General features: G+C 51.6%; 1 protein-coding gene across 1 annotated transcript in view; it reads right to left on the reverse strand.

Annotated features, from left to right (window-relative positions):
• Positions 1 to 250: 250 nt before the first annotated feature.
• Positions 251 to 20,151, reverse strand: part of FUBP3 (far upstream element (FUSE) binding protein 3) — a 44,123-nt gene continuing 24,222 nt past the window's right edge. Inside the window, exons 9-19 of the mRNA XM_005884802.2 lie at positions 17,562 to 17,666; positions 15,623 to 15,725; positions 14,523 to 14,623; positions 12,308 to 12,449; positions 8,397 to 8,557; positions 7,570 to 7,643; positions 7,214 to 7,294; positions 6,930 to 7,006; positions 3,784 to 3,855; positions 2,558 to 2,685; positions 251 to 1,559 (exon numbers count right to left, since the gene is read on the reverse strand). Coding sequence (XP_005884864.1) covers positions 1,551 to 1,559; positions 2,558 to 2,685; positions 3,784 to 3,855; positions 6,930 to 7,006; positions 7,214 to 7,294; positions 7,570 to 7,643; positions 8,397 to 8,557; positions 12,308 to 12,449; positions 14,523 to 14,623; positions 15,623 to 15,725; positions 17,562 to 17,666 — 1,053 coding nt within the window. The 3' untranslated portion in view covers positions 251 to 1,550. The remainder of the gene's footprint in view (positions 1,560 to 2,557; positions 2,686 to 3,783; positions 3,856 to 6,929; positions 7,007 to 7,213; positions 7,295 to 7,569; positions 7,644 to 8,396; positions 8,558 to 12,307; positions 12,450 to 14,522; positions 14,624 to 15,622; positions 15,726 to 17,561; positions 17,667 to 20,151) is intronic.

The following is a 20,151-nucleotide window of genomic DNA, read 5'->3' on the forward strand; positions in this document are numbered from 1 at the left end:
GCTTAGATGTGACAGGTAAGAAAGAGGGAGGGGCTGACGGTGACCCACGCTCTCAAGGCAAACTGTCAAATTCTACAAAATCATTAGAAGGAGCTTAACGAAGGAAATAGCTGGGACTCTAGGTTGTGCACCAAGTGGGGCTGACGTAGAGCAAGGGGATCGGCTATGAACTCTTGCTTTGATTCCAGCGGGCAGCGGGCAGAGGGTGGAGGGTGGGACAAGCGAATGGAAGGCAAACAGACTCAAAATATTTCACCCACAAGATGTCTTGTGGAAATTTTATTACATAGAGTGTAAAATGTATTGTCAGTCAAATAAAAAGAACACTTTTCTTTTTAAAAACATGCATAACATTCTCCAAATATTTATTTTTAATAGTTAGACATTTCAAGCATTATAAAGAAAGTAAGGAGAAAAAACCGAAAGGTTAACTTCAGTACATTTCAAACGGAATGTCCCCCAGGTCAATTAAAAATGCAAGAAAAAATAGCTTTAATTCCGTTTTTCTTTCCTTTAAAAATACATGTTATCTGTACAAGACACACTACAGTAAACACTGGAAATCATAATATCCCTTTTATTAAATCAAAATCATTTAATTCATATTGTGGTTAATACTAGATTTATTTATTCATCTAGTTAATTTGACAAATATTAAAAAATATTTAAAAGAAAAAAGCAAAAAATGCCTCAGAATTAAAAAATAGTTACTACATTTTTATGCGGTTTAATGTTCCACAGTGTTTGTTAAAAGTTATATCAACTTCCTCTTAATATTAAAAATAATAGCATTTATATTTCTGAGAGAATAGAGAAAGGTTTTTCGTTTTGTTTTTAAAACAAGCTTGGAGGTCTTAGATACACAATTGCAACTGGTAATGAGACATGAAAAAAAAGTATGCTAGACACATGAAAACATTTTTATATTACCCTTTAGAACTCTAGAAATTATACAAACCCTACAAATGCCCTTCCCGATCCCTTTGGACAGCAGTACAATTCTCTGTCTCAATTCAGAATTCACATAATTACAATACAGAATAGTTCAGTTTTTAAAAAAAATGCAAAACCAGACAGCCAAGATACAAGAAATTAGAAGTAAAACATTTAATGAATTTACACATTTAAATACTGTTTAAAAATTTTTAAAAATAATTTGTTACACATCTCCTAAGACTTCCAAGCCACTCTGTTGCAACAGAAACAACTGTAAATAAAAAGACACGAAACAAAACAATACAAAACGAAATGAACAAGAACACACCAGTTGAAATGTCACTGCTATGAGGCACATTCTGGTGCCTGGATTTGCAGATATTGCTCCAAAAAAATTCCCAGAGCTTCCACATTTGAAATAAAAGTAACTGAACAAGAATAATCAACAATCTTTAGTAACTAATTTCCCGATTTTTAGAAAAATTCTGTTAATCTAAATATAGTGTTTCACAGAACAAAGGTTCTTCATCAAAAGGTTTGAAAATCTAAAAACCTCTGTTACAAATAGGCTTTCGCTCACAATGATTTCGGGGAGGGGGTCACAGGTCGCTGTCCTACTGCTCCTGTGGAAGGAAGGGAGAGAAGTCAGCCTGTGGCCAGCGCTCAAGGGCTTGCTGGTGGGAGGTGGCAGGTCACTCTCTCTCCTCGGCTCCATCGCAGCCGCTGACACACAGGAAGCAGCCAGTGTCTCAGCACCTCCCCGCCTCCCCGCCAGGGTCTCTGGCCCAGACAGAACCTCCCTTGAAGGAGGTCCCGGGCATCTCTTTCTGTGGGGGACACTGGGAAGGGGAGAGCGGAGTGAGCTCGCGATACTTCTTGGTCACCCACCAGCCTGGACACCTGTTCCCACTGTGCCAGGCACAAAAGGGCCAATTTGGTAGTGAGATGGCCAGTCAACGTTAGGCCCGGGCTTCTGGTAACTGCCATGCCGTCCAGGGGGATCCGAGCGGCATCAGGTCACCTGAAACGCCCTGCGGGAGCTCTTGGCCCTCTTCCCTCCGTTAGTAAGAAATCCGTTTTTGGCCTCTGACTGGACAGAGCCCTCCAGGTTTCTGTGCAGGATGAAGAGCTGGCACTCTGCCCTGCCCAGCCTTCCGAGGGTGTGGACTGGCCCTGCCCCCGCCCCCTCACTGCTGACAGAGGCAAGGGCAACAGCCTGGCCCCAGCACCCCCAAGAACAGCAGTGGGCGTGAGCTCCACGCCCTACTTGCAGTGCCAAGCTTGCCCAGAATCATTCGAGCCTGGTGCTCTCATTCACAGTTGGGGAAACTGAGGCCACTCAGCGCTGTGGTCTGGGGCCTGGATCTGAGGGAGGATCAGGTACTGTCTTGGAGGGACTGCCCAACCCATTCCTCTCCCACTTGGCCCACACTTACTCTCTCTGGGGCAAGAAGGGGCTGGGCGGGCCGCTGGGCTCTGAGCAGATGGCGGCCACGTCACGCCCCCCACCGCCCCCCGAGCCGGTGTTCTTGCCCCAGGAGCAGGCACAGACGCCTGGGAGAAAGGGCTGGAGGCAGGGCTGGTCTGGGAGGTCCCAGCAGTGCTGGCACTGGCTACACACCTGGCTGTGGGCCTGAGCTTGCCCTAACGTCTGGCCGTAGAAAGCAACCTGTTGTCTGTAATACTCCGCCCAGGCCATGGTGTAGTCCGGCGGGGAGCTGGCCTGAGGAGCGGCGCTGGCAGCATGACCTGAGGGACAGAGGGAAACAGCTCATTAGGCGGGGATGTGCTAGGGGATGTGCTAGGGGACGTGAAGGACGCTTGGAGACGCTTCCTGAAGACCTGGGCATCCGCAACTAGTGCCCACTGACGTCGGTGAGGCGGGGCCTGAGTGCTGGCTGCAAAAAACACGGTTAGCTTTTCACTGCCGCTCCTGCTCCATCCCTGCGAGACTTTCCCCGCTGTCTCTTCAGAATCACATTCTCTGCGTAGGTCACCTGACTCGTAGGTCACCTGACTCGTAGGCGCCCAGGGAGAGGGAGAGGGAGGAGGGGTGCCTGGCTTGAGTGTGTGTGTGCAACTGCCCAGGGTATCCCGGCCCCTGTGTCTGGGAGCCTGGATTTGGGAGGTGTGGGGGAGACGGGCGCCTGGATTTGGGAGGTGTGGGGGAGACGGGCACCTGGACCTCAGGTGATGATGGCCTCCCTGGCCCAGTGATGACTCCAACACCAGGTGACTGTTTCTTTGATGGCCTTTGACCTGAGCTCTTCCAAGCAGCCAGTAACACCCTTCAGATGCAGCCACACGACACAGCCCTCCCCCAGCGCCCGGCCACCTGCTCGGCAGCTGTGGGAGACCCACGGAGGACTGAGGACTCGTTTGAAATTATTCGCTGGGGTTTTTGGTTGCTGTTGTTAGTTTTTTCCCTCCTCTTTTTAAAAAGACTGGTTTAGTGTCTTAAGAAAATCAATCATCTCACCACCCACTCCAACTGTAGGCTCCCTTCCCCGAGTCCCACCATGCTCTCCTCTTCACCTGCCCTGACAGAGCCAGAAAGAGCCAGGCGACGGCAAGACAGCCAGGGAACAAGAGATGGCTGGTCTGCGTCCTGGCCACGCAGCTCTAAAAGGGACCAGGACAGCGGTCCCGGGTCCCCCAATGGAGGTGCCATGCCCTTTGGGGTTCAGAAGGGGGAGGAAAGTGGGGGCGGAGGGGAAAGCAAATGGCTACACCACGTCTCCTCCCTGAGACGCAGGGCCAGACGGGGCCAGGAACCATGCGCAGTGACGGCTACAGGCGAGGGGCTCTGGCTGGGGACCTGGTTGTTAGGACGGCCATTGCACTCACTCTGTTTTTTGTAATAGTCTTCCCAGGCCTTGCTGTAGTCGGGCTGGCTGCTCTGCGGCTGGCTCTGCTGGCCTGTGCGAAGAACACAAAAGCAGTCAGGCCCCCAGCCTAGCGACTCCAGGCCCTGCTCTGCGCTGGCTCGCTCGCCCCTGGCCACACATCGCTCTACAGCCGCTCCAGGCCCTGTGACCTGGGAAGAAGGTGGCAGCAGATGGCTGTGGAGGAGATATGTCAACACCCAAGAGGGCCTGTGCTCAGGCCCCAGGTATGTGTGCAACTAAGATCCCCGTGAGGCTGGGCGTGGGCAGACTGATGCCCCTCCAGGGCGACCACCGGGAACACTCCACCCCCTTCAGACGGGTGCTGTGGGTGAGCCGAGCCCGAGGGCCAGAATGACTGTCGTCTAAGCTGCTTCCTGGAGGGGCTTCAAGTGGGACACAGAGTCCAATTGGCGCCGAGCGCACTCTCCGCCTGAGCTGAGCCCTCTGCTCCAAGACTGCCGGCTGCGCCTGCACAAGCAGAGCCGTAGAGCAAACACTCGGGAAACTGTCCGGACACTGAGCTCAAGGTGATGACAAAGATGAGGTCCACAAAGCAAGGGGCTGTGGCCACAACATGCATCCGACACAGGCCAGCCTTTTGCCTTTGGGGCAGGAGCAGGAGAGAGGACGTGTGGGCTCGCTCCCGCCCTCCTCCTCCGTACACAAGCCGGTGCCTTCTCTATGCAGCAGGGGCAGTAAAGACGGGCTAGGGGTAGAGTAGACTCTGCCTGCCCAGGTGCATACAGAGCATAAAATGAACTCAGCAAGCCCTGGCCCGGTGGCTCAGTTAATTGGGATCTTTGTGCCAAGGCCAGGCTGGCTGTGTGTCTACCTAAGGCCTCTCACTGTCTGCAGGGAGAAGAGTCTGCAGCAGCACAGAGGGCCTGCCAGCAGCCATCTCACAGCATCCCTCCTGCTAGTGAACTCACTGAAGACAAAGGGGCCTGGGGCCTGGGTGTGGGCAGGGGACAGAAAAGAGGGGGGAGGGTAAGAGAGGGGAGAAGCCCCCCTCACCCTCCTCTCCCACCAGGGCAGGAAGAAACTCAGACCAGGACACTAGGAGTAAAGGACCTGGTTGGGGGGAAGGCTAGGCGTGAGGAATGTGGGCAAGCAGGGTTTTTCTTTCAAACAGATTTCACTGACCAAAACCAATTCTCAATTCCTAAACCCTCCGAGTAAAGCAACAAAACTCAACACAAGATACAGGCTGGTGCCCGGCCGGCGTGACTCAGTGGTTGAGCGTCAACCTGTGAACAGGAGGTCACGGTTCAATTCCCAGTCAGGGCACATGCCCAGGCTCTGGGCTCAATCCCCAGGGGGGGTGTGTGCAGGAGGCAGCCGGTCAATGATTCTCATCATTGATGTTTCTATCTCTCTCCCTCTCTCCCTTCCTCTCTGACATCAATAAAAATAAATTTAAAAAAAAGAAAAGAAAAAAGAAAAAAGATGCAGGCTGCTGACAGAGGAAGAAACCAGGCATCGGCCCTGTCTTCTTCCTCATCCCGATGCTCCTCCCAACTCCTCCGGGCCTGCCTGGGCGCGGGCAAGCAGCAGGCGGGCCTCTGCAGAACCACAGCCCCATGGCTGATGTCCCCTGGGCAGAAGGACATGTTCCCTTGGGCTTCAGTGTAAAGACATATTCCTGTCCTGCCCTGGACAATGGGACAAATGTGAGGCCACCTCACATCTTGGGGTCGCCCTCCAATGGTCAGAACAGGAGGAAACACAACAGACCAGCTCCAGGGTGAAGTGAGTCCAGTGCAACAGGAATGGTAGGGTCTAGGTCAGTGGTCGGCAAACCGCAGCTCGCGAGCCACATGCGGCTCTTTGGCCCCTTGAGTGTGGCTCTTCCACAAAATACCAGCTCTTCCACAAAATACCGACTCCTGCGCATGGGCCACGAAGTTTCAATCGCACTGTATGTGCGCGCCCGTACGTGGTATTTTGTGGAAGAGCCACACTCAAGGGGCCAAAGAGCCGCATGTGGCTCGCGAGCCACGGTTTGCCGACCACGGGTCTCGGTAGTGTTAGGTGTTCATGTTCAAGTTCTTTAAAACCTTCTATATATTTAATATGTTTCATAAGAAAACACTGCAGAAGAAGAGGAAAAGATATCACCGTGAAATTTCAGAGCTTGCCGTTACTTTAGAAATCAAATCCAAACCCTTCATTTCAGACCACGAGACTGGAGCTCAGAGAAGGGGGAATGTGCCCGAGGCTGCACAGCACGGGCCTCCAGACCCCGTGGTGTCACCTAACTGTGACCATGACTAGGGTCTGGGGCGGCGCTGTCAGGCAGCACTCTGCTCCAGGGGAGGGTGGCACACCAGGCCCCGGGCTCGGTCCCCGTGAGCAAAGCTGTGATGCCTGGTCCTGCAGCCAGGTGTGCAGGGGGGACACGCGCAGCTACACCGAAGACTGCCTTCCAGACAGTCCGGCTTGAGAGGGTCAGAAAGACCCAAGGTCCGGTTTGTGTTCTGTTTTGCAGGCTATGCAAGATGGGCTCCCCCAGCCATAAAACGTAAGAATAACTCCTAACCAAGAGTGGGGCCGGTCTGACCCCCACAGAACTCCTCTCTTACAATCAGCTTTCTCCCAGATGCCACCAAGCAGAGCTCTCTCATGTGTGCTTTCCCAAACGCCCAGGAGACAGAGAGAGCCTTTGAGGCAGCGCTGGAAAGAGGGAGATGGTCACCTTGAGGCCAAGGGAGGGGAGAGGGAAGGGCACCCAGCAAGCAGGGGCTGCTTAGGAGAACGCAGAGCGAGAGGCAGAGCGCAGGCAGGAGGAACCGAGGGGCTCGGCAAACCACGCCTGTGGCCACAGGCTTTCTGACCCAGAGCTCTGAGGACAGAGTGGATGGGAAAGAAAGGTCTGAGAAGGTGGGCCAGCCCTCTCTGCCCCTGCCCGGCTGGAGGCCAGTGCCATCTGCACAGAAGCCTCCTCTGCCGACAGCTCCTGAGGCTCCAGGAGGCTCCCTGACATCCCCGGGAGGGGCATCCTGGGCCTGTGGGCAGAGTTGGAAGGAGAGCATTTCAGGCCCATCCCCCTTGAGCCTTCCACAGGGGTGGGGGGTGCCCAGGCCCACCTCCTCCGGAGAAACTTACTTGGGACTTGCTGTGCGGGCTGCTGCCATGCCTGGTAGGTGCTGCCCCAGCCCTGGGTCAGGAAGGCCGGAGGACCACTGCAGAGAACAAAGAGAGTCACCTTTCCTAGTGCAGATCACACACCCCCTCCGCACCGGGGTCCACCCCCTGTAATCCCGCTGTCTGTCTCTTTGTCACTCACCCCTCCACCCCAGGCAAGCACAACAGTCCCCCCAGCAGTGGCCAGGTGACCACGACCCCAGGCCTTACAGAACCACATGGACGAGTAGGAGCAGGCCACCCACCTCACAGGGGTGCTGTGCGGGTTTCCGTTCACTTTAGCAGCAATGTTTGGGAAGCACCCTGAGCTCCGCGGAGGAAAGGTGCTGAGAGGAAGTGAAAAACGAAGTTAAAGGGCGAACAGAAAGACTTTTGCAAAAACCTCCCCTCAGTCCCAGGAGGGTGAGTGCTCCTCGGGGATGCTGCCCCTGGGAGGCCCTCACCCCAGCACTGGTCAGTGAGCTACAGATGGGCCGGAGGGACCACTGGTAAGAGGTGGGAGGAGCCCTGCCCACAGGACGTGCCCTACCAGCAGCTGGAAAGGAGGGCCTGTGGGAGGCAGGGAGGGAGCTTGCGGTCGGGGTGGACGTTAGAGACTCACTTTTGATGAGGTGCGGCAGGGGGCTGGCTGAAGGGGCTCTGTCCGAAGGCTCCAGGTGCTCCCAGACTGGTACCCTGTCATGGCAGAGGGAACGCTCACTTCCTGCTGGGCGCATCTCTGCCCTCTGCCCAGGCCCCCCAAGGCAGACCACAGCTTTTGGGGAGACAGAGCCGAGTGAAGGAATGATATCCTATGGCACTCACACTAGCCTTCCTTCCCCACAGTGGACTTGATTTCCAGAAATGGCTTCTGCCCCTTGAGTGACCAACACCACCACAGCCACTGCTGGCACCACCACATTTGCCCTGGCATGTCACCCTGGGGGAGGGACCAACCTGCTTGACTCTCCGTCAATTAGGCTGCCCACGGCTCTGTCTGCCCTTCTACGTCCCCTCTGAGGTGAGCAGTGGCCCTCTGTCCTCCATCAACACTCCCTTTCTTTCTTTATCTGCTTTGAGGTGCCTGAAACTAAAGCCAGAGTCAATGAGCGCTGCCTGCAGGGCTGGCGCCACGGCAGTGTCCCGGGGCAGTACTGGGGGGAGGCTGCTGCCCCTGCTCATCTAAGCCTGCAGGGGACACGGCTCTAGGGCCTGAGCTGGTGGCCTTGGTGAGTTCTGCCAGAGGCTTCCTTCATCGCCTGGGCCTGGCCCTGGTATCCCTGGGCCCCGACCTTCCCCCTCGGCAAAGTGAGAGGAGGGGCCCTTACGTGATGCGAGGATGAAAAAGGTTCAGGAAGTACAAGGTTCTGGGGAAAAACAGGTACCTTGGACATCCACCAGAAAATCCAGCTATTAGTAAGCCCGGTGGGGAAAGGGCCTTGTACGTACGCCAACTTTCTCATCTATGAGATGTCTGGCCACCTCGATCTGCTGAGGAATCCCCCTGATGGTGAATATTCGCAGGTTGGGGTCGGTGTTGGGAGGGGGGTTCCGCTGCAGCTCCACGTGTGCTCCTGACTGCTGGTTTATGCTTTTGATGTTCTCACCCCCTGTGGGCAGGAGGACACGAGACAGAAGGATGAGTAGCAGCTCCAGAAGACAAGGAAAGGGGATTTGCTGCACCTGCTTTCTCACACCAGGCTCAGGCTGCGAAGCTGCCAGGCTGACACTACGGACACCACACCGCGGGCAGCTGCACCTGCTGGCTTCCTCCTCCCAGAGGCCAGGAACCAGGCACCCGAGGCCCAGGGATTTGCACACAATGGAGCTCAGCCCCTGGAGGCCAGTGCCCAGTTCCCACCGCAGCCAGAGGCCTTGCCGGAAGAGGCACTCCATCCTTCTCAGCACAAGAATGGCGACCTGATGGCTCCTCTATGGCACAATGGGGTCCTTCAGCCCTGCGCACCGCACTGCTGCTCTCCCTCCCTCCACAGGTCAAACAGACGGCCACAGGCCCCAACAATGCCCGAAGCCCACTTGGGCCTTTAATATCCCATCTCATCCTGTCACTCTCAAGTCCCTGCCTCCTCCATGGGGGTGGGGGGGACAGGTCTAGACAGAGAGGCAGCCGGAGGATGGGGGTCACAGAGGCCTGGGTGGAGCCGGGCTAATGAAAATTTAGTTGGACTCTTTGAAAAACCTGTGACAGTCCCAGTCTCTTAATGAAATTTGTGTAACAAAAGCTCCACCAGGGTAACAATGGTTTGATTCTTCTTTTGAGATTTCACAGAACTTACAGACCAGCACGGCTCAATTGGGGGGAGCCAGAATACAAGGAAAACGCCTAGTAGAGTTTTTGCAAAATTGGAAAAAGACAATCTGTGGAAAATCGGGTGCAGGGGACCAGGGAGCCCCAAATGATCAAAAGCAACGACTGAAGGCCAGTCTGTGACACTCTAACCTCACAAGACATGTGTCATTTCCTTGTAACATGCCCACAGCCCTTCAACACTCTACCTGCCTCCACCCGCACTGAGGGGAGGCCTGGGCTGAACCACCTGTCAGGAAGAAGTGAGTAGCGGACACTGTCCCCTCCGAGGGACTCTACAGGGTCAAGAAGCAAAGCTGGAGCCCCGGTCCAGCCGTTGCTGGCGGCGCTCACACAGGGGAAGGAAACGGAGGATTTGGATCAAGCTTTGTTCAACATCAGCTTGGGTAGATGGGGTGGCTTTACATTTTTTTTATTTATTGTTTTATTGCTTACAGTATTACAAAGGGTATTACATATGTGTCCTTTTTGGTGGCTTTACATTTAAAAGCAAATTAGAAAAAGAACTCAGCGGACCAAAGTCTTGTGTACATGGTTTTCGTAAAGCTGTGACAGTTTAAGGAAAGTGTCGGGACAGCAGTGACCAACGCAGAAAGTCCGGGGCCTGTCCCTCCCGCCCCGCACTCCCAGGGGTGAATCTGATCTTTGCATCGTGAAAAGTGAGCAGCTCTGCTCCTTGGCAATGGCGCTTCTGCGGAGCAGTGAAGAGCCAAGACTCAGCGGAGACCTTTCCCCGGCACTGCCGGCCGCCGCCTGGCTGTGCGCAGGAGCACAAAGGGCGCGCAAGTCTGCCTGAGCCAGAGACCCTGCACCCCTCCATCCGGCGGGCACGCAGCCCAGCGGACCCACAGCCCCTCTCCCGAGGCCTTGGGAGCATGCTAATAAGGTGAGGAGGCCCCACAAAACTGCATGGGGCCGGAAGGAGTTAATTTAAGTTTATCTTCTTTCAAAATGAGGTCACCAGCTTGGCACATGGTGGCTGTCTATAGACTCATTCAGCAGTCTGCTCCATTCTTCCACCTGATGGGGGGCAGAAGCCACCCACCAGTGGCCCCCCTGGCTGGTTGTGAAATCGTAAAGCAATTAATCAAACCTGCTAAAAGGCCTGGTGACAAGAGCAGGGCTGGCCACACTATCTGTCACTATTGCTGTATTTATCATGGAAATCCAGCAGGGGCCTGGGAGGCGCAGCGTCTGCCCAAGGGCTGGCGCAGGGGGAGCAGGGCCCGACTGAGTAGGGCTCCCTCCGCTCTCCCCCTCCTCCCCATGCATCTTTCCCAAGGGGGAGGAGCACCTCATACCCAGCTCTTGTGGGTATGGAAAGCCCCCCGACCCCCAACAAAACTTTTCCTGGGCTTGTCCGGGCTGCAACTGGAGCACTGGCCACGGTACCCGCGACTGCGTCCTCTGCTGTCCCTGTCCTCTGGGCGTCACTGGGATGACTGGTGGGTGAGCTGACAGAGGCTGTCCTGTGAACACCGAGGCCTCACGACTATGAGGACTGTCCCAGCAGAGGCAGCCCGGCTCTAGAGGAGACTCACATTCACAGGAAAACCTCGTTGGTAAAAACAGTTTTCACAAGGCCCAGAAACCCAGAGCTGACTCTCAACCTACGGCATCAACAGAACCGACGCGCAGGCAGCCAGGTGTAGGGCTGGGGGGCGTCTGGCTTATCACGCATTTGGGCAGCTAACAGTATCTGCCAAGCACTTCTCAGCAGGGACACCCCGCCACAGAGGAAAACAAGCCCCCATTGTTCCTACCACTTCTGAGCATCTCAGACCGACACAGACACAGGAGATCAAGGTTTGAAAAGAGCATAAAACACTGCCCACGGGCAGGGCCGGGGCAGGGCCCATGCAGACTCTGGGAGGTGAGTGACAGCGCAGGAGGGATGCCCACCCCACGCCAGCTCGTGAGGATGTGCCGCTTCGGTCCCAACTTTCTGTTGGTGGAGACATTCCCAAGTCACGTTCCGTGGAAACTAGCACCCCTCCCACAGCGAACACATGCCTGGGGATCACAGAAACTGCAGACACTCTGGGAGAAGACTATCATTTCCTCAAACACAGCACCCAACACCAAATCCGAGTCTCCTGTCGGCACAGAGACTGTCTGGAGCAGAGAGAGAAGCTGAGCCGGCGGCTGGGGAAGGGCCCGGTGAGCCACAGACCTGCTCCCAGCGGCCTTTCTTGGTTCCCAGGCAAGGCCAGCCCCAATGAACCAGCCTGACAGCCTAGCAATCCACCTGCTCCCTCCTGCGCTTTCCCCTAACAGGTGGGAAGGAGCACACCAGCCATCACGCTGGGCCCGCCTCCTGCTCTCTAAAATGCCGAGAAACAACTAACAAACCTATTTTTATTTCACCGCAGGGTGTCGTAGTGAAAGTGTTGAAAGGATAAAACCATTTTCACATGTTGTGACAATAAAGGCCAAATACCCAAACCCAGTACTTGACCCCCTCTCAGAAAGCATCTTCGCTGGAGGAGATCATCTTAACTGTTCCTCTAAGTTCCTTGGAGGCGTGTTCATTACTGATCAGTCGATCCACAAACATCCAAAGGCAAACATTTAGCCCAGGGGTCCTCAAACTTTTTAAACAGGGGGCCAGTTCACTGTCCCTCAGACCGTTGGAGGGCCGGACTATAGTTTAAAAAAAAAACTATGAACAAATTCCTACGCACACTGCACATATCTTATTTTGAAGTAAAAAAACAAAACGGGAACAAATACAATATTTGTATTTGCATGTGGCCCGCGGGCCGTAGTTTGAGGACCCCTGATTTAGCCTTTTCAACAACGAAGCTGCTTCACCAGGCAGTGGGCCCTACGGATCATCTGTCGCATGCCCTGCCCCATTCACGAGAAGGCCCCCCGCACAGCAGGGCCCCCGCAGAAGGCAGCTGATGCTACAGACCTGGTGCCTTCAGGCAAGCGCCAGCCTCCACGCCCTGCGTTGGAGGTATGTGACCCATGTGCTCTCGGGTTAAGCAGCGGAGAGGGAACATAAACGCCAGCAGCTGCCTCTCACCTTTGCCTATGACGAGGCCACACTTATCTGCGGGCACCGTGTATGTTATCTCCTGGATGCCGCCAGGGGTTCCCATGCTCCAGTCGCCACGGCCACGGCCTCGTCCTCGGGCGACTGCGAGGCCTCCAAAGCCATCCCTTTCCTGGGAAAGGAGCAAAGCTCAGGTGAAGATTCCTGCCACTGCCACCAGCACCACTTCCATCCCAGGGAGGAGGTGCAGTGACAGGATGTAATCAGTGCCACAAATCAGGACCTGAGCATCATTCCACATTTCAGATGGTGACGGCTCTTTAAAAGCAGAATTAACACAAATCACAGGTGTATTCAAGGAGCACACGCGACGATAAATGCATGTGCTACATAAACAGCACGAACAGACCTGACCAAACAGGCAGATATGAACTCCTAGGTCCGAAGCCCAGTGCCCTTTTCCCTGGAGTTTGCATTACGGGGCTGTAATCCACAGGGTCAGAGGTGACTTTCTTTTCAATGAAGCTGCCCTTTCCCGGGGGCGAACACATGGTGGGCCTACCAGAAACCAGATACTCGATGCTGAAGAGCTACGGCCATTTGCAGTGACACATGAGTGACACTGGATGACTTCTGACCTTCCCTGACGAGACTGCTGTGAGGAACTATTCAGACACTGCTACATGAGTCAGAACACCTTGCAACCCAACCAGCAAAAAGGATAAAAGGATTTTAAAGAAAAACCGGCCCTAGCTGGTTTGGCTCAGTGGATAGAGTGTCAGCCTGTGCACTGCAGGGTCCTGGGTTCGATTCCAGTCAAAGGCACATGCCTGGGTTGCGGGCTTGATCCCCAGTAGGGGGCATGTAGGAGGCAGCCAATGGATGATTCTCTCTCATCATTGATGTTTCTATCTTTCTCTCCCTCTCCCTTCCTCTCTGAAATCAATAAAACATATATTTAAAAGAAAAACTGGTTGTTCCACTCCCCAGAGGAGGGAGGGACCAAGCCAAGCTGGTGCATGGTCGGGGCTGGAGAAGTCTCTGACTCATTCTCGCGCGCCCCCTCCCCAGGGAGCAAAACCCACATCGGGCACCTAACAGAGGAAGCTCATTCCCGAGCCCCTCTAGAGCGGCAGCATTTAAACCCTTTCAACTTGGAGGGAAAGCCCAGCTTCTTCCATGGGAGGGAGAAGCTGAAAGGTTCAATATGGTGAAGAAAAGTGTTGGCAAAACCTGCCCATATCAATTATAAGAAAATTGAACATTTAACCAGAATCTACACCAGCAGAAAGCAGAGGTCACTGGAGTGACCTTTCTTCTTGCATTCTGCTTTTATGAGAGACCCAGGACAAACACACAAGTGATCTAGAGACTTATGTTAAAACACACACACACACAGCCATTTGCTGGGTGTGCCACAGGGTCTCGTGGACAAGACTGCCTCCTCCTCATCTCACAGCCTCTGCAGTTCTGGGCTCATGCCCTCTTATTAGTAAAAAGGATGCGAGAGGTCCCTTAGTGACTCTTTTTAGAACTTGTCTAATCCTAAGAATGGCCTGGGATTTAGCTACAGCTGAGACCCAAACCCCTGCCTTGGGTATTTTGGTTCTACAGATCCTGGTAGATTCTACAAACTTGCTACTCCCGCCTGTACTCCCAGGTGACTTGGGGGACCACCTGGTGCAAAACCGCTTGCTGCTGAGAATACTTGGCCTAGACAGGCTCAAAGCCTCATCCAAGGTCCCGTGGCCAATGGCAGAGCTGGACAAGAATTTCTCATGCTTTCTTCAGCTCCAATCACCCTCAAACTTCCTCAGCCCTACACACCTGGGGGACATGCCAATCTACTGTCTGCTACAGCGGTTCCCAGGGCTACTAGCAAGGGGGGCAGGAGGAGATGCTAACAACAGCACACAAGGCCGCTCCCTTTCCAGATGAGGAGCCTGGAATCCAGGGCATGAAGACAGCTTGCAGCCTCTGTGGGCCTGAAGTGCTTTCTAAAGCTAAGGTGATACTTTGCTTATAGTCTTAAATTAAGTGCTCAGCTGTTTGAAACTTGGGATCTGCACTGCATTTCCCCCAGTTAACTAGTCAGAAAACCCAACTCCTGGGACAACCAAGGCAGTAGAGTCACAAACCAGCAGGAAGGAGCAGCTGTGGAGCAGCCCCAGAGCCCCACCGGCTACAGCCCCGTGTGGCACCTGCCCCTATGGCCAGTGAGGTGAACCCACACAGCCAGACCCACCTGGGCTGTAAGAATCAGCTCGTTGATGACATGCGCTGCGTGCTGACATCGGTCCGGGGGTCCCATGACCTGTGCCGCTCTCTCTGGACTAATTCCATCGTCTGTGGAACAAGGCAAGTGGTGGGATTAGGACGCCCAGCTTCAGACAGAGACGCAGGTCAATCTGATTTGCCATCAATATTCCTCCCGGTGCCAGAGTGCTGGCCCATCACCAGGTTCAGGGCCTTTCGCTGGGGAAAGGACTACGCCTTTGTGCATGGCCCTTGCCAACACTTACGCAATTATAGACATTTAAAGGAGATATCATTAAAGAAGAAAACAAAAAAAAACACAAACATAAAAACCCCAAGGAAAATAGAGTTGAGCTATAGCAATATTTTCCCAAAATTAGCCCATCACCATGTTTTATCATCTTTAGAGAAATAAAGAAAATAAAGACACTGTAGATAAGTTTGCTTATAAAGATAAACTTACAAAATTTAAAGAATTGTTCTTTATTCCAAAATGTCCCTTTTTTAAATGGTTTTATCTTTAATTTTATAAAATTACAATAACAGATTTTTTAGAAGTTTTTAATTGGCAAAATTAAAAACTGAAAATGCTATGTTGATTTTCCCCAATTTTATTAGCCTAAGGGGGGGGGGGCGGGGGGGGAAGAGAGAGAAGCCCTGGAAACCCGGGTGCAGAGTGTTCAGGCACAAGGGTAACCAAACCAACAAATCCAAAGAAAGAAATGAGGGCCTGCAGGAGAGCCCTAGAATCGGGCATTTGGTAACAGAATGTTGCAAAAGACAGAAAAAGAAACAGAGGTAGAGAAAGGGAGAAAAGGACACAAATGGGCTGGTTACAAAGTCCTGTTTGTGACCTGTTTTCTAATTAAAGGATTTCTTAAACATTTATCTTTATTGTTGAAAGTATTACAGATGTCCCCTTTGTCCCCCCACTGACCTCCACCCGCCCCCTCCTCAGGCCTTCCCCTCACTATTGTCTGTGTGTCCATGGGTTATGCACCTATGCATATAAGTTCTTGGTTAATTTCTTCCTGCAATCCCCCCCCCACCCCCCTAATTAAAGGATTTTTGAGAACTAGCAAAACCAACCTGGTTTGAACTGAATCCTCACACCAGCGTCATTCTGGATCTTTTTGATCATTTCCCCATTTCTTCCTATTACAATCCCGACAGCAAACCTAGGCACAGATACCTGAGCAATGAGAAACAGCCTCATCAGAACTTTTGGCAAACCTGTCTTTTCTCAATGGATGTGTGTGTGTGTGTGTAACTTGATTTGTATTACAGTGCATTCCTGGAAGTGATATAATAAACCATATTTTTTCCCTCTTAAGAACAATTTTGTGGTTAATGATTGCAGCATTTCTGTCTGCTAAATGCATCCAGTAAGTCTGAGACTTAATCAAAATAGTTATAAAAATGAAGAAAAGCAAGAATAAACTGTATACATAGATAAAAGATTTAAAATGACAAATTTTTCTTCTAAACTCTATGAAATAAGCGTAAGTATGTCATAAACATTCATAGTGGTCCTTCAAAATATGTTTTTCAGCCCTAGCCTCTTTGGCTCAGTGGATAAAGTGTTGGCCTGCGGACTGAAGGGTCCCGGGTTTAATTCCAGTCAAGGGCACATACCTCAGTTGCAAGATCGATCAGGGCCCTGGTCGGGGCGTGTGCAGGAGGCAACCAATTGATGTGCTACTCTCACATCGATGTTTCTCTGTGTCTTCCCCCACCCCCCTGCATCCCTCCATTCTCTTTAAAAATCCATGGAAAAATATCCTCGGGTGAGGATTAACAAAAAAGATATATATAACATTTATCATCTTAACCATTCATAATTACACGATTCAGTGGTATTAAATATATTCACAATATTGTGTAACCACCCCAGATATCTATACCCTAGACCAGTGGTTGGCAAACTCATTAGTCAACAGAGCCAAATATCAACAGTACAACGATTGAAATTTCTTTTGAGAGCCAGATTTTTTAAACTTAAACTATATAGGTAGGTACATTGTTATTAACTTAATTAGGGTACTCCTAAGCTGGCCTTTGCTAAAAACGTCCTCAATCTGATTGAGGTACGTTTGCTGAGGTCGACCCCTTCCAACTCTCCCATCCACACTCGTCTTGTATACTTGTTTCAGATAGACGAGTGTGGATGGGAGAGTTAGAAGGGGTCGACCTCAGCGAACGTACCTCAAAACAATGTACCTCCCCCGCGTATCCCATCGCCCGCCCGAACAACCGACCCCCCCCCACTTCTTCTAATGCCACCTCTTCAAAATAGACTCGCCCAGGCCGAAAACTGACTTCTGCGCATGGGCCACGAAATTTCAATAGCACTGTACGTGCGCACCCACACGTGGTATTTTGTGGAAGAGCCACACTCAAGGGGCCAAAGGGCCGCATGTGGCTCGCGAGCCACAGTTTGCCGACCATTGCCCTAGACCTTTTCATCATCCCCAGTAAAAACTCTCTATCCATTAAATAGTAGCTCCTGCTTTCCCCAGCCTCTGGTAACCTCCATTCTATTTTCTGACTCCAGATGTGCCTATTCTAGGTATAAGTGGAATCACACAAGATCTATCCTCTGTATCTGGCTTGTTTTACAAGCATAATGATGGCAAGGTCCATCCATATTGTAGCATGATCAAAACTTCCTTCTGAAGGGTAGATGCTGGTCCCATTCCATCTCATCAATAAATGTGGTTCCCAAGTTTGATACAAGCACAGCACAGATCACCGAGAAAACGTGGCCTCTGGTCTTCACCTGGGCAGTGGGATAAGCTTTGAAGCAAAACTTAGCCAGGGGATGGCCCCAAGCCCCAAGAGCATGCAGTGGCTCCCTCACTACGGCTGTCTCAGTCTCACGCCCACCCTGAGAAGTAAGCGTCCCGGTAGGATTTCACAGATGAGACAAAAATGAAATAGCTTGCTCAAGATTAAAGAGCCAACAGACGTGTGACCTACGACCTTAATCCTAATCTCGTTTGCCTGCTAACCTGGGATTCAAGCATACCTCTATACTGCCTCCTCCCATTCGGGAGGCGAAGTCACCGCGTACACCTCGGAAGTCAGCTTGGTCTTTTTCTCGGATGATCTCTAACACCATTTCTCTTGCTTGCTGTGTAAACACAGATAAAAGACGTTATGGAACACAAAATCCTAAAAAAAAGACATGATACCAGGTACAACTTCAACATCAGACCCTCTTATGTTGGGCTTAAAGACTCAGAAGGTGCTCAGCAATACTCCCTTATTCTATTATTACTATATGGGACAGGGGCAGGCTGCTGCTTAGGGTCACATATATCAATTCTTAAATGACATGGTTTTTCTTACACTGCCCAAAATGCTCAGGTAAGGGTCCACTGTCTTGAAAGCCATAGTAGGACCAGCACATTTGTGCTGGTTTGAACTTGCTTCCTGTGGCCTCGAGGTGTTTCCAGCAGCCATTTGTTAGTGAGGGGAGGGTTTTTCTGAGAGCTCTGACTGTGGGCAGGTTTCAGAAGAAAGACATTACCAAGGCGGCTATCACAACGGAGCTCCAGGAAGGTAAAGGGAAAAGGCCAGCCCTGGAGCCCAGAGAACCTCCCAGCATTCAGAGATCAAATATCCGATTACTGCCTGGCAAGACGACCCCCAGGCCTGACTGTCTCCAAGGCACACGCAGTGTCCTCTCCCCAAAGGACACACTTGTTAGTCTACCTGTCCACGCCAGCCCCAGCCCCACAGGATCTGCACTAAGGATCACCTGTACCTAACAACTCAAGGCCATGTGGGAACTCAGACTGAGTCTTGGTTCTGGAAAAACCAAACCAAACCAAATCAAAACAACCATCTCCCCTGACCAACCCCCAAACAGCAATTAGGGTCTCAGGACACTCAGAGAACTCTGAACATGGACTGGCTCAAGAGATATTATGGGGTCACTGTCATTTTCTCTGGCCTGGTTACATAGCAAAAAGTTCTTATTCTTAGCAGACACATGCTGTAGGATTTAGGGGTGGAGAGTCACAATACCTGCCATTTACATATAAATGGTAAAACAAAATAAACAAATGCATGCATATGAATGGCAAAATGATAGGTAGGATGAGGTTATACAGATATTTGCTATACTAGCTTTTCAAATTTTCTAGATGTTTGAAGTTTCTCATAATAAAAAGTTGGAGAAAGAAAAAATACCCCAAATAACAATTTACCCTAAATACAATAGCTGCTCCTCCCCGCAAAATGTGGAGTACATTAAATAAACACCAGTACTAAAAACCATTTGTTACAATTATTTTCCTGCAAATTCATGAAACATCAATGAGATAAGCTCTTTGCTCAGGTATTTTTTTCTACCACAGATAAAACCAAAGGTTCCAGAAGAAAAGGCAGTGGAGAGCTGCTGGGAGACAGGCTCTATTGCCAGCATTCTCGGGGAACGCCCGCCCTCCAGTTCCTTCCAGACTTCCCCATATCACGCATGGAGCCCGCCAGCCGGAACTGGATAAGCCAACTGAAGAAAGGTTAGATGGCATCTGACTTTTTAAAAGCCCACCTGTTCCCATTCAAAGAGGTTAGGGACCCTGGGGGAGGAAAGCCAGGGGGTCCTGGCTTGCAGGAGGGGGTGAAGGGCTGCAGCACTGCCTGGGCCTAAGCCAGTGGTCGGCAAACTCATTAGTCAACAGAGCCAAATAGCAACAGTACAACGATTGAAATTTCTTTTGAGAACCAAAATTTTTTTAAAAATATATTTTATTGATTTTTTACAGAGAGGAAGGGAGAGGGATAGAGAGCCAGAAACATGGATGTTAGAGAAACATCGATCAGCTGCCTCCTGCACACCCCCCACTAGGGATGTGCCCGCAATCAAGGTACATGCCCTTGACCGGAATCGAACCTGGGACCCTTCAGTCCGCAGGCCCGACGCTCTATCCACTGAGCCAAACCGGTCAGGGCAAGAGAGCCAAATTTTTAAAACTTAAACTATATAGGTAGGTACATTGTTATTAACTTAATTAGGGTACTCCTAAGCTGGCCTTTGCTAAAAACGTCCTCAATCTGATTGAGGTACGTTTGCTGAGGTCGACCCCTTCCAACTCTCCCATCCACACTCGTCTTGTATACTTGTTTCGTCTATCTCCTTTCCGAAAACCGACTTCTGCGCATGGGCCACGAATTTTCAATCGCACTGTACGTGTGTGCCTGCACGTGGTATTTTGTGGAAGAGCCACACTAAAGGGGCCGACCACTGGCCTAAGGGAAGAAGCCATTGTAATCACTGCCTTCCACTCTGTTTTGAAACCACTGTTTTACATATGTTCCTTGAAAAAGCAACAAGGATACCAATTTGAGTTTGACTGACAGTGTTAAGAACTGGGGGAAGTATTTTCCTGAGTCAGGTAACCTCCACTTCATCCACGCCCCAAAGCTCCTGCAGAGGAACAGCTGCCTGATGGACTGGCTCACCCAGGAGCGTCACCCTGGAGCTACACTAAGTGCAGCCAAGACAAGGAGGGTGGCAGAGGCAGAAAAGAGAGTGTTCCTATTTCACAGGCACAGGCACGCTACACCCACAGCCCACACACGTTCCTGCTAACAGTACGGGTAAAACCACC

Source organism: Myotis brandtii, unplaced genomic scaffold, assembly GCF_000412655.1.
Source record: "Myotis brandtii unplaced genomic scaffold, ASM41265v1 scaffold855, whole genome shotgun sequence".
In the NCBI taxonomy this organism is placed as follows: Eukaryota; Metazoa; Chordata; class Mammalia; order Chiroptera; family Vespertilionidae; genus Myotis; species Myotis brandtii.